We start from the raw sequence: 14421 nt of genomic DNA on the forward strand, positions 1-14421 counted from the left end.
CATTATCAGCGTGTTTATATTAAGTGTGACACTCGTTTATGATTGTTTTGTTCGAGTGCAATGCATTAAATGCAAGCGATTATCTTTCGACCCAAACCTAATCTCAGCCAAACGCTGCAGGGGTGCTTTGCGGCTGGAAGGGGCAGTTGGGAGGGCGGAAAGGGGTAGCAGTCAGTGTATTGACATGCCTTAATCATGGTCCACATACTCCACAGATTATAGATTATTCCTCCGAGTCTCACATGCAACTGGAACAGGGCACAAGCTTTGCATCTGCACGCAAAGCACTTGCTAGCTTTATATGAGAGCTTTAAGCGAGCTTTAAGCTGAGCACAGCTAACTTTAAGAGAAGAGAATTAACGTAAAGAATTGATTTAGGCCATTTTCAGCGCAGTTGTAGCTCGCATCAGGACAGCTTTCGATGACAGCTAAATCTGTCCTCGAGCTTTAAGCTGAGCACAAAGAACTTTAAACTAAATTTACTTAAGGAATTGATTTAAAGTTGCTTTGGGTGCTTTTATGTAGCTTTAAGACTAACTTTAAAGCAACTCACTGAAGCCACGAATAGAAATATATCTTCGAAAACTGTGTCTCGACAAGAGCTTTAAGCTCGTGTTAATGTAAAATATTTAAAGTTCATTTTGGTTCAAGATCAGCTTAAAAAGCTATCAAATAGAGTTAATGTAAAAGTCATTTGCGCGAAATCTCGAAAGGTCGTTAAAAACTCATTAGCTTCAGCGCGTGACTTCCTGATTTTAGAGCGTGGCTAATTTTGCAATTAAACTCCAGTTGCGACATATATTATTCAACTCAATTAGTTCACATTCAGCTAGGGTCGCATTATCATAACTTAAAGGAAAAGAGGCAAGAGTTACTTATTATTGAAGGAGTTAAAATACACAGAAAATGAACTTTGTTTTTAGCATGCATTTCAATTTTTTGTTTTGTTTATAACTTGACGCGTTAAAATTCGCAACAAGTTGAAGCTGTGCGCAAGTGCCAAGCTCTGAGCCGGCTTCTTGAATAGAGAATTGTTCAAAAATCAATTGAATAATATTTTCGCTTTTGTAAATCGCAATTTTTTGACATTTACACCGCAATTCAAGGCAATTCTCGTAACAGTTATTTAATTAATTTAGAGCGTAAAATTTACAAATTGCAAATGATATTCGTAACCTATAACAAGCAATTGACCCATTTGTGTTAATGTTAACGCTGTTAGTTGCCTCGCCAGAGGTAGGAGAGGGCGTGACATGTAATGCCAAAGTATTGAAGGGGGGCAAAGGTGGGAGAGTGGAGTGGAGGGTAGCCCACTTGAACGGGCATCGGACGACGCCTTTGATAAGAGCGCTGGAAATTCAATCAACGCGAATGCACTCGAAAAATATACGTATATGCAGCATTGTGAGGCAAAGTGAATCGCCCACATGTAAATGACACTCACTAACACACACACACACACACACACACACACACACACACACACACACACGTAGACTTTACACTGGGAATTGCATTGGGCACAAACTGAAAGCGGAGGCACAACAAATTGCACGCATCTCGTCGCTCAATTGACTGGAGGGGGGGAGGAGGATTGGCAGTTGTTGCCCCTAGGGGTAACTGGGTGCATATATATGCACACATTTGCATATATATGTTACATATATATGTATGTGCGCATAAATGCCACAAAGTCTGCAGCTGCAGCTGAAACCGGAGATGCCACGCTTTATAAACTCTATTAAAAACCCATTTACAATATAATATATATATATATATATAACCCTGCCAAACCCTCTAGATATATATATATATATACATATTTTTATAACTCTGTTTGGCATTCCGCTTTTCAAGATATTGACACAGTTTTCCTAGGAAACATCTCTTTGAACTTGATTTGCACAAATTGATACCGAATTTCAAATGAATTTAATTTTGAATAATTTTCTCTATTCTAACTAAATAAAGAATTTGCTAGAAACTAGCGACTGCAACTTTTGCGAAATTCTTTAGAAATTGAAAATTGTTGCGTAATTTAAAATGAAAAATTTTCAAAAAATAATCTGTCATTTATTCAAACTAACAACTTGAGAACTTTCGAGTGTTTTACTACGAATTTAAAAATTTATTCACACTTAAAAATGTCAACTAGATAAGTTTTGCGAAATTCGGAATTTTCTCTAGATTTCTCTATTAAAAAAAAAACCTTTGTAAAAGTTGTAACATTTTCAGAGATTATGCGAAACGATTCAACATTTTCATTCTGTGTTTTTCTTCTTGAGTAACTTTAAGAGAAAAGGTTAAAAATTCAAACAAATTTTATATTGCGTTCGATTGAAAAATGACAATAGTTTTCCAATTGGGAAACCCTTTTGCGAGTTATCACTGTGAGTTTCCGCTTACTGCGCTTTTTTGGCTTCGTCAAGAAATCAAATCTTATTCAAAACATTTGCCTAATGGCTTATATATATATATATATTGATATAAATGTTTATACGTTGACGTCCAACACAATAATTTCGAAATGCAAAATTTGTTTTTCCGTGACGTCACAGAAATTCCATTGTTTTTATACGAGTCTCAACTTTGGCAACGACAATTGCAGCCCAGATGCCAAATACGTTGCGCAGCCCAAGTTTGTCTGTGGCATTAAGTTGTTGGCTTTGCGTAATTCTATTTATCTATCTATCGATCAATCAGTCCGTCAGTCCATCAGTCCGTCAATCTGTCAATCGATCGATCGTCCATGGCGAACACTCGACGCATGCAAATCGGAAGTTGAAGAGCTCTCAATTTGTCGCTGTCGTCTTTTATCGCAAATCGATCAGAACTGGCAAAGTAAAAGTGAGTGTGCCTGGCTGCACGATACCCTGTAACTCAGCTTCTGCCTATACCAAACGAGAGTCTTCGAGATATTGCTAAAAAGAAGTATAGCTTTAGGATCGATATTTATCTATGTTAATCAAATAATAATGCTTTAAAGTCGATATTTATCGATATTTAAATCTTATACCTAAACTCTTTAAGATATGGCGAAAAAAATACTTCCCTCAATATCGATAATTATCGATAGTTCGATAGTCTCTAGCTGTGAAAGTCTTCGAGAGAGTTCTACAAATGTTTGACTTAAAATCGATATTTATCGAAAATTCGATATTGTTATTTAATAGATTTACGTATATATATTTGAAATATAAAACTTCTAGCGCTTAAAGCTTTCGGTCTTGGCCGACTCAGTTTGTTGTCCCAGATCAAGAATATATATTATTTGCATCCCTCTGCCTGTTACATGCATTTGCACAGAACCGAAATACCCTATTATCCACATTATTGCACTGGGTGTGGGTTATAATGAATGCAAATCGATGCCTGACACTGGCTATCAATTCTCAAAATGTGCTCAGCTTAGCTATTATAAGGGCCAAGTCTTGATTTCTAGTCAAAAGTAGGGGGCACATCCGGTCTGATTTGCTGCAGCAGGTTGAAAAGTTTGGCCTTGACTTTTCTGGCTGTACATGTGCAAAAATCAATGCCCACAACAATGGATAAGGCTGCACAGCAGTACCAGGCAATAAGCAGGGGGGCGTATACATACGAAAAACGAGGGTCGCTCAAGTCAATTTGCAGGCTGAAAAGCTCATTAAAACTCCCGTCAGATACAAGTTGGCGATTGCGTAGCTTGAAAGCACATGAAAGCTCTAAGAGCATACAAAATTAATGAAAATTAATTTAATTTAATCAAGCAACCAGAAACTTTGAAGCTCTAAAGGAAGAATATTGACGAGCTTTTATAAAAGCTTTTACATATAAAGATTTGAAACACTTTCAGTTTCAGTTTAGTTGAAATTAAAGCTTTAAAAGCACTTCCAAGTATTTGCAAGCTTTGAAAGCTCATTAAAGTTTTTCCACAACTGAGAGTTTATCCCTCCCTCCCTTCTTACCTGTTAGCCCGGAGCGTGCCTTCGCACATATCCACAGCCTGGTTGAAATACTGTTTCTGGTCACCCAACGCATCATTGTTGAGCAGCAGGACAAAGGGCGTGGGCAGGAACTCATCTAGGAGATGACTGTGCGCCTGGGCTCTGCTCAACATGCTGATGGCGGTCGCCGAGGAGCACGACGATGTTGTCGACGTGGACGAGGCGTTCGACGAGCCCGGCGAGTTCGATGCTGTCGCTGTGGGCGTGGCTATCGATAACTTTGACGCGTGCTTATTGGAGCCAAAGCTGCGGCGTATCGACTGCAGGCTCTGACGCAGAAAGGACTCGCGTTTGATGTTGCCGCCGCGACGCTTCGCCGGCTGCGCTGCCAGGCACAGCGTCTCATTGGCCTTGGCTGGCAACGAATGTGGGCGTGGCAGCTGGCCATGTGCCGCCGGCAGCTGCACAAACTCGTGCGGAGTGCGGCGCAGCAGCTGCGCCTCCTGCTCACTGATCAGCTCCGAGCCGATGAGCTGCTCCTCCAGCGCCTGGCCACGTTTCGACTTCGTCTTCGTCTTTGCTGGCTTTTGTTTATTGTTGGGCTTCTTGAGGCGCGCCTTCTTCACGGGCTGCTCGCCGGCGACCAGCATCAGCGAGGTGAGGTCCGGAAATGGTTTCAGCCGCTCATCCAACGCTTTGTTTATATTATTATTATTATTATTATGTATATTATTATTATTGTTGTTGTTGTTGTTGTTGCTGGTTGGCTTCTCAATGAAGCTGTAGGATTTGATGAGAAACAAATTGGATTTGTTCTTTTTGGCCTTTAGCTGCTCCGTCGATGATGACTCGACGTTCCCATCGCCATCGTTGACCTCCTCGCTGATTGTGGCCATTGTCTGAGTTCCTTCTTTTTAGCTTATTGTTTCACAATGTTCTTTCTTTCTCTCTTTTTTCTTTTATTATTATTGTTCTAGTTGGCAGCCTTTGCGTGTTTTCACTATCAACAACAACATCTTCTCGATCAGCTCTCCCTCTCTCTCTCGCTCTCTCTCTCTCTCTCTCTGTCTGCAGAAAGAAGGGCAGAGCCAAAGTTATTTTTATGCCGTCGCGTTGACATTGCCCGCTTGCGCCGCAGCGGAGCAGAATGCGAGCAGCTCCAAGCAACGGGAGGTCGATAAACTATCACACACTCACTCGCACACACACACACATACACATGCGATATTGAACGCCTGCATGTGTATTGGTGAGTTTTCGAAAGCTAGCCTGCAGCAGGCGTGCAATTGGCAGCCGCCGCTTCATGCGTGAGACACGTCCGTGTGTGTCAACCGACTCTTGCCTGCAAGGCGGCAAAGCGGGTTGAAGCCGCAACGGTTATGACCGGTTATGATCGGTTATGAACCGCAATTATTAGCATCTGTTTTTGAACTACAAATCAAACCCTAATAAACCTAAACTTGGTTCACCTTTCACCGAACTGCAAAGTCAAAAATAAAAAAAACAATTCTTTTAAATATCGAAGCTCTTTTCTTCTACTTAAAAGTTTCGTATTTCGATCTATTTGCTCTCACTATTTTCAATTACGATCGTCTTATAATATATTATATAGTATCATATATCTGGTAACCATTTAACATATATCATATGTCATATAAGTAGCTCAATCTCAATCTCGACTAGTCAATGTAAGCCCCAACTAATCTGTCTGCGAGGGTATTCAACGTCTGTCATCTGTAGATGTTAACAGTTAACAGCCATAAAGCTTACAGCTCTAATGTGAGAGCCGGCATTATCGTAGATCTCTTAATTAAGAACGAAATTAATTTAACAGTATCTGCTAATTTGTATATGGTTAGCAGCTCTGTTAAAAGTTATTTATATGCATGAAATATCGTTAACAAAGAGGCGAGCTCGAGTGCCAACTGATAATTATTCGAACTTCAATCATGATTATCATAGATTTAGATAATAAATATATATACTATATACATATGTACATATATAGTACAATAAACAAGGCTTTCTTTTGCGTAATCGTACTGCAGATGCGCGCTCTCTTTCTGCCATCAGCTGTTTGCCTACGCATGTGTGTGTGTGTGTGTTAGTGTTTGTGTGTGTGTTTGCTTATGCCCCTGTCAAACAATAGATGGCGCCACGCAGCAGCCGCCCGGCATTTGACAACACTCTCTCACTCTACCCCTCACTCTCTCTCTCTCTCTCTCATTCTCCTCTCACACTCTCTCACTACGCGCCGTACGTGTTGTTGTTTTGGTCTGGCCAGCAGCTCTTTGCTGTGCGCGTGTATTTGCTTTTACCGCTAGTTGTTGTTTTCGCTGCTGCTTTTGTTGTTGTTGTTGTTGTTGTTGTTGTTGCTGCTGCTGCTGCTGTGGAGTACAATTCTTTTCTTATTTAATTTGGTTTTTTGTTTTTTATTTTTTTTTTTGCATTTATTTTTGGCCACGACACACAGCCAACAACATTTCCGTCACTTTTTGCTTTATGATGTCACTTGGCCGTACTCCCGGCTACGTACGTAAATGTCTATGGCGGCTCCGTTTACCGCTAACCGTTCTTTTGCGAAATATGTTTGATCGAGGCTGTTGTTAGTTTGTTTTGCGCGTCTTTCGCTGTGCTGTATGTTGTTGTGGTTGTTGTTGTTAACGCCAAACTAATTCGCCGCAATTTATAAACATTTACACTAAAATGGACTTTTCATTTGTTGATAAACTTTATTGTTGTCGTGTGTGTGCGCGCGCGATAGCTGGTAACGGCAAACAAAATACAAGCCGAGCACACGAAAAAAAATTTATATATAAAAAAAAATTTGAAAAAAAAAAAAACTGTGTTTATGTATTTGAAAAGAATAAAAACACAAAATGTGGAAAAGCGGCCACCGCTGCTGCTGCTGCTTGAAAAGCGCTCTCTCGCTCGCTCTCGCTCGCTCACTGGCTGCCCGTCTGCTTTGTCGTTCGCTTTCGCACTGAATTTGAAATTGAAGCGCCGTTGCGGCCAGACCCACCGTCCAGCCAGCAGCAGAAGCAGCAGCAGAAGCAGCGGCAGCGGCAGCGACGGCGACGGCGACGGCGGCCCTACATCAACAATATCTGAGACGACGCGAGGCGACGCGGCGAACAGGCAACCACATACGGCGGCGAATCGTGGCCACATGCATGCATACGATTATGTGCGTGTGTGTGTGCTTGTGTATTTAACTTCTTCGGCGCGCTTATCATGCTGCGTTGCGTTGGCGTCAACGTCGACGCAGCCGTTGGCGTTGCTTTACTGCTATTGTTGTTAAGAAAGTTAACATTCAAAAAAGAGAAAAGAAGCAACCGCCGCCAGAGGCAGTTTAAAGTTCTGTTCTCTCTCTCTCGCTGTGCCTGGCAGACAGGTGCTGGGCTTATCTAAGGAAACAGCAGCTGATGCCAACAGATACGCAGCTGAGATTTAACTATTAACCGTTAAGCGCACGCTTTGCTTTGCCCACCTTTCGCTCAGCGAATTGGTAATTTCTTGCCAAATTTTGTTGTTGTTGTTGTTTTTGCTGATTTGTTTTTTTTAGCTGACCTCAAAAACGTTGACCAACACACAACGCACACTTTTTTGTTTCCCTTTTGGCTCCACATGATGATTTGTCAGTTTTGCTTTTGCCATTGTGCAAAAATAATTAAGGCGAAAAATAATAATTATACAGCATTAAAATACAACAGACGAAAGACTGAGACTAAGACTAAAGCGAAAGAGCAATACAAATAACCCGTTTGCGCCCTCACCTGACCAACAATAATGTGCTATCTTAGCACGCCCCCTGGCCAACAGGCACCCACGAGCCGATGTTCTCTAGTCTTAATTGAACTTTTACCGTATTATTTTCGATAAAAATCCAAAGATAAGTGGGCAAGCGTTTATGCGATATGGCAACACTGTTGTTAACTGCTGCACTAAACTGAATTCGCCGTGGCGAATCCCCCCCTCTCAAAACCACACACACACACACACACACACAGGCGCTAGTCATGATGATGAGCTATGCAAAACCGCAACCTTCACTTTGTCTAACTCTTGATCTGTTGAGGCCTCTGTATATACCCTGTACCCCCATAAGAGTTAGATACAGATGACTTTGATAAGGTTGTGCTTATTCACGTAGAAGATAGGGCAGGGTATCCACAGCTAGCCTAAACTGGTTGACACTCAAATTAGTCAAACTAGGATGTTCGCGCAGATCAAATGTATTTACAGTTCTTTTCGTATCTTCCAAATCGATAAATATCGATATCAATTAGGAATAATCTAATAAGCTGATTACCGTATTTAAGGTTAAATTTAAGAATCGATAAATATCGATATTAAACAGTTTCAAATGCAGATCAACACATACAGCTTCAATCTTTGCCGAATCGATAAAAATCGATTGTGAACAGATTATTATTTTCCAAATTTCCAAATTTCGTAAATTAGCCAAATCGATAAATATCGATATCCTGAGACGCTTTCCTTAGTTAATCTATAAGAGCTGAATATACAATATATAACATTTGGATTATCATTTACCCTAAACAATAGACAAACATATTTTCCACATTAAGTAAATTTTGGTTTGCTGGCAAATCGATAAATATCGATTTCCTGATTCCTTTCTAGACTATATCTATAAAAGCTAAATAACACACATTTGGAATGCAAGCAAACTTAGTTTGGATTAAGTCAATTCCAGATTTCTTAAATCGATAAATATCGATTACAACGATGTGTTTATTTTTCGTGGACTTGAGGCCTGTTTAGAGGGTATCTACGAGTGCGGCACTCACGACTCGCGCACTGTTAACTTGTTTGGCTTTTATGTGGGGCGTCACTTTCATGGGGCGTTTTGTTTGTTTAATAGTCTCATTAAAAGATACGAGATTGTATCTGTGGGCAGGTCGACGGTTCGAGGGGAACTGCGCTGGGATCAAAGCAAGGGCAAGAGCGAAAACTAAAGCTCAAAGTGAAAACGAGTTGGTCAAGGAAAACTTTGGCACTTGGCAACTTTTCCAGGTGAACGCAAATCAATTCAACAATAAAACGTCACATTGATAGCAAAGTTGCGTAAGGGTAAAAAAAAAACGAAAAACACAGAAATGAAAATTAATCTTTGCACCCTGCAAAAAAGCATATGACTAATAGTTTCCAGGTGTTCGGCATTTCAGCAGATATGACAGCAAAATATGCTGTACACCTGGCTAATGAACTAAAGTAAATTATGATACGAACATGTATACTATATGCCCTATCTATCTATCGATATTACTGCGCCTCGCACACCTGGCCAATTCGTAATATCTAATTGGAACCCGGAAAAGCACCTTTTCGGCCTTCCCATGACTAACTCTGTCTAACTGTCTATAGTATCTATGCTAGTCCATATTCTCACAGCAACTATCTATTATATATTCCTTCATGCTTTTCCTCTATTAACTTTCTTATTTCCCTATTTCAATAATAATATTATATGTGCCTAATGGAACTCAAGTTAATTTTCCTATATGTTGCTTCCTTTGGATTAGATCCTGGCTGGAGAGCTCGGCTCGAGCTAGAGCGAAAGATTTGTCATTGTCCCAACAACTATTGAAGAAACACATTGAATATATTCCCAGCTCAGGTATTCTACGTGAACGCTGGAAAGTAGCTCAAGAATTTGGAAATTCCTTGACATCGGGACTAACACAACTGAAATAACTGCACCTAGCTCTAACGTATCAGGAACGTAAACTCCTCAAGTCTTCTGTTTTTTTTTTTTTTGAGTAGATTCTCGCTATAAAAGCTCCATGAACTATCCAGTAAATCTTCCCAATAGGAATAATCTGTTTGCGAATCGAAAGGCTGTCGTGTCGGGATGGGGCCTGATAGGATGTGTGTTAGTTCCGATTTCAGGGAATTCTCAAATAATCTGAACAATTTTAAACTAGATTCCAGCTATGGCGCATCCAAGTTCTTATTCATCCAGATTACCTCCGACCTTTGTCTATGCTACATCCCAGTAAAGGAATTCCTGCCAAGCTAATTCCTTAAGCTGTGGATTATCTTCACAGGATTATCATTAGGGCCCGTCTGGGAAGCTATATTATATTGAATCTCAGATGAGAATTGTTCGTGTCTAAATCCAGATTAGGATTTCTGCCTAGGCGTGAAGACCATCCAAATACTGAGAAACAAATTAAATTGTATGCGCAACCAAATATTTTGACACAATTCCCCAAAACTGCGGACCATAAACAAAGTACATATATATATATTTCTATATAGTATAAGGCATCGGAGCACAAGTGAAATACATTTGCGAAGAGATGCGATCGTGCTATCAGTCACGACTATGCGAAGACAAAAGAGTTTTAATCAAAACATCTCGCTCTCTGACGCTGCAATTGACGTAGTCAGATATATATAGAATATATATAGTATATATATATATATAGTATATCGATATGGCTGGTCTAATAAATCAGAGCACGACACTTAGTCAAACAATGCGCCCGATAGATACGCCTGATTATCAACAACTAGTTCTCTCCCCCCCCTCTCGCACCATATATAATCTGTAATCCCAAGTCTATAAGGGGCGATAAGGTCGTTCAACTTGAGGCTGCGCTCTAGCTCAATTCTGAATCCATGTCAGATTATATACTGCGACATGCGGAAATCGCTGCTGAGGAGTTCATAGATCGGGCCAGAGATCACGCCCATTGCCTGCCGAAAGTATACGACCAAAAATTCCGTTCGTATTATTAATCTAGGCAATATTTTTGTTTACATTTTATAAAAATAGAATTCAAGAAAGCTTCAAATTTAGTTCACGAACTGGACTTTCTAATTGAAATCCAAAACTGGAAACTTCCGCTCCATTTACTTAACGTATTATTGGTAAAGATTTGATGTCAAAGGTCAAGTATCGCATAAATTGGCATCTGTTCGATTTGTTTGTCATATTGTATATGGACTCACCTGGAATGCTTCCGTTTCGCATTGTCGCTCAGCGAACCAGTTGTGGCAAGTTGTGTTAATCTGTAAAAAAAAAAATTGCAAACAGTTGTCAATCAAAATCAATAGTTACAATCAATTATCTACCATATTTACGTGCCCAATTCAGGCTAACTTTGACAGACACATCTAATTATATGCCACAAAGTCACATAGAAAATTTCAGCAAAATATCTCTTGTACTTTCCGAGTTACGATAGTTGGTATGCGTATATGGTAAATATGTTGGCATGGTCACACTTTTGTTAATGCAGCTCGTGGCCTGGGTAATTAACGGTATGCCCCCACCCACCAGCAAGCCTTGACACAGACTCAGGCATAAGCCAAAGGTTATGCTTTCCACTTCCATAACTCGCAATTACACAATCAAAAGGAAGCCCCGAAATGCGTCTGTGTGTGTGTGTCTCTCGCTCTCTCTCTCTCTCTCTCTCTTTGGTGCTGCTGCAGCATGAAAGAACCGAACAAAACAAACACGGCGAAAAGTGAGAGCAAACATTTTTGTTTGAGCGAATTCAGCGAGCAGCCAACCTACTCAACGCACACGCCTGTGCCGACTCGCACACACACACACACACACACAGACAGACACATATACACACAGCAATTGCCGCTAGGGGGCGTGCTCACCTTGATTTTGCGTTCGCACACAGATTTTTGCCAAATTTTCGCAAGAGTTTTACATGCTGTTGCGTATGGTAAAAGTTTTCCCAACACTTTTTGCACTTTTTGTGAATTGTTGTTGTTGATTATTGTGCGTGCGCCTTAACTCGGGCTCCCGCTGCTGCTGGCGGCGAATTGCGAATTTGCTGTATCAATTGCCTAAGCTGCTGCACAAAACGAAATACATATGTAAATCGTTGTTGTAATTTGTTTTTGTTTTTTTGTTTTATTTTGGTGAATATTTGTATCTATTTATTGACGCTGAGGCGAATGTTGGCAAATAATACCGGAGAAGTTCCGTTGACGACACGACGCGCTGCGCACTCAATTAATATGGCAACTGAGACCGTTGCTGCTGCTGCTGTCGCTGGCTCTGTTCTTCTGTCTCTGCGGCATTCGCAGCAGCAGCAGCAGCAGCAGTACCGTTAGCCTGCAGCGACGTCGCTGGGTGGTGGTGGGTTTGTGCGGGCGCAGCAGCGGTGAGCTTGCAAGCCACCACCAAATGATGCGTGAGCGCGGCGAATTGGACGCGTCTGCGTGTGCATGTGTGTGCGTGTCCTGTAAGCTGCACATTGAGTTAAATTGAAAATCGGTGCAACGCTTAAAGCGCTGCCTATGCCAACCGAAAAGATTCGCCAAAGAGTGCCACACAAATCACCCCATTTGCTGTCAAGAGCAGCAGCAGGCAGATGACAGCAGACTGAGAGAGAGTAAGAGAGAGCGTATGCGAATATTACTTGTCAATACACACACACACACACACACACACGGACTCACGTGTTTACATATGTATGTAGGTAATGTTAAGGTATGGCCAGTTCTGCACAGATGCTGATTCTTTGGGCCGGCATTTGTCGCACTCGCACTGCCACGTGAGAGCTCTGGGGATTTTTGTTTTTTTGCTTGACGCAATCTGCGCATGCACACATACACACAAACTCACATGTACGGGACACATGACATTTTATGCTTGTATGCGCACAAAAAAAAAAAAATTATGTACGGAACAGTGCTGCCCATGCCGCTTTTTTTGGCTCAAAACTGGCTACTCTTGAATTAGCGGATTTTAGTTTTAAAACATCAACACATTTTAAATGTATTATAATAAATGAAACTTATCTGAACAGCAAAAACTATTTTTAAAACTGTTTTCAACTGACTTTCCAATATATCTAGCCTTTTTGACTGCTCACAAAAGCTGGCAACACTGGTCAGGAGTCGTTTCTAAGCATGTCGAGTGTTATCAAAGTGACGTAGTTACATACATATCTATGTATGTAAACTAGCCATATGTTAATATGTTAAGCTAGTTGCTGTTAATTGCAATCGAGGCGAGTTAATGTTGGCCGCGTGACGTCAGTGCACACAGAACTACAAACTATTACAATATAATCAATTGGATTGATTTTCGTGTCGCGTGATTGGCGTGACGCGCAAGATCAGAGCTGGGGCCCATCTCTAGCCGCACGACAAAAGCCAAGGAACAAGCGTAAGGTCAAGCTCATTAGCTGGCGCTGATGTAAGTGGCGCAACGCCATCTAGCGGCTGCCAGCCACAAGCAATCTCTCCTCTCTCTCTCTCTCTCTCTCTGTGTGTGTGTGCATTTGTTTATTGAGCTAACGAAAACAAAACGCAAAGCTAATGCAATAAATTAATTGGCAACGAGGGGCAGCCGTCACGCCAAAAAATGTGCCCAGCTGATAGATAAACAAACGAAATTGTACATTATTTGTAAATGTTATACAAATAGCATTCCCAATGCGCAACAGCCACACACAAAATAACAATGAAAAATTACATGAAAATCATATGGTGCGGTGACCTTGCATAAAAGCGAAGATGAGCGCCAATTGGAGCGCAGCACAAGAATGGCTCAATTATTCGCCGCGATCTGCACAGTTCGCCGCGCACAAAACATTATGGTTGTGAGCTCGGCTCAACTGCTCAACTGTTCACTCACCGCTCCTCGCTGGCGCTGAAGCCCACCGATGCAGTTGTCACTTTCAGCGTCTGTCGCAGCAGCGAGCCCAAAACGCTGCGCGTCGCCGCTGACTTTTTAATGTTGCTGCTGCTGCTGCTGCTGCTGCTGCTGCTACTGTGGGTCCGGCTGGGATCCGTGTTGCAGCGCGGGCGAAAGATCTCGTTTAGCTGCGTGTGGCGTGGCGGACGCTTGCGCAGCGGCTGCGGCGAGGTCAATGGCGATGGATCTGGCGTATCCTGTGTGGGCGTCAATGAATTCGCCCGGTTGCGGCGAAACGGCGAAGCCGACCGACTGGTCATTCGCGGCGTATTGCTGCCGCTGCCGCTGCCGCTGCCGACGCCACTGTTGTGGGCCGGCGGAGTGAGGTAGTTCATGTTATTGATAAAACGCTGCGTTCAGCCAAGTCAAGTTCGGTTTTTATTTATTTAATTTTTTTGCGTTAGCACGAATCGCACGCTTGGCTATAACCACGGCTACTCAGCGAATGTTGGCCGCAGCGGCAACTGTTTAGATTCCTGCTCGAGCCAGGGCCTCGCGAATGTTGCATGCCAAAATGCGCAAGGTGAAAGAAACAACAACAGCAACAACAACAGCAAATAACTAAATCAGCGGCCACCGCCCCCTTTCACCGTTCACATTATCGAATTGACGAACAATTGGCAAGCGAAATGGCCATAAAAAACGGATGGCAACAAACTCAAGAGTGTGAAGGAGGCGAACAAAAACATGCATAAATAAACAAACGGGAAAAGACAATAGCCAATAGACAATAGCGGCGACAGCGACGTCAACAGCTCTGACATACCCGTTTGGAGCATAAGGTACAGTTTGCAAGCC

General features: G+C 41.8%; 1 protein-coding gene across 6 annotated transcripts in view; it reads right to left on the reverse strand.

Annotated features, from left to right (window-relative positions):
* The window catches only part of LOC6634710 (GRAM domain-containing protein 2B), a 38117-nt gene extending 24144 nt beyond the window's left edge, over window positions 1-13973 (reverse strand). For 2 of the 6 annotated variants that reach the window (XM_070208854.1, XM_070208853.1), the window contains exons 1-2: window positions 13564-13973; window positions 10908-10967 (exon numbers count right to left, since the gene is read on the reverse strand). In XM_070208854.1, coding sequence (XP_070064955.1) covers window positions 10908-10967; window positions 13564-13958 — 455 coding nt within the window. In that variant the 5' untranslated portion in view covers window positions 13959-13973. Of the gene's footprint in view, window positions 1-3944; window positions 4992-6241; window positions 6900-10907; window positions 10968-11570; window positions 11920-13563 lie in introns of those variants that run through there. The other 4 variants (XM_070208856.1, XM_070208852.1, XM_032440415.2 and 1 more) reach the window with 4 other exon arrangements.
* Between the last annotated feature and the right edge of the window lie 448 nt (window positions 13974-14421).

Source organism: Drosophila virilis, chromosome X (assembly GCF_030788295.1).
Source record: "Drosophila virilis strain 15010-1051.87 chromosome X, Dvir_AGI_RSII-ME, whole genome shotgun sequence".
In the NCBI taxonomy this organism is placed as follows: domain Eukaryota; kingdom Metazoa; phylum Arthropoda; class Insecta; order Diptera; family Drosophilidae; genus Drosophila; species Drosophila virilis.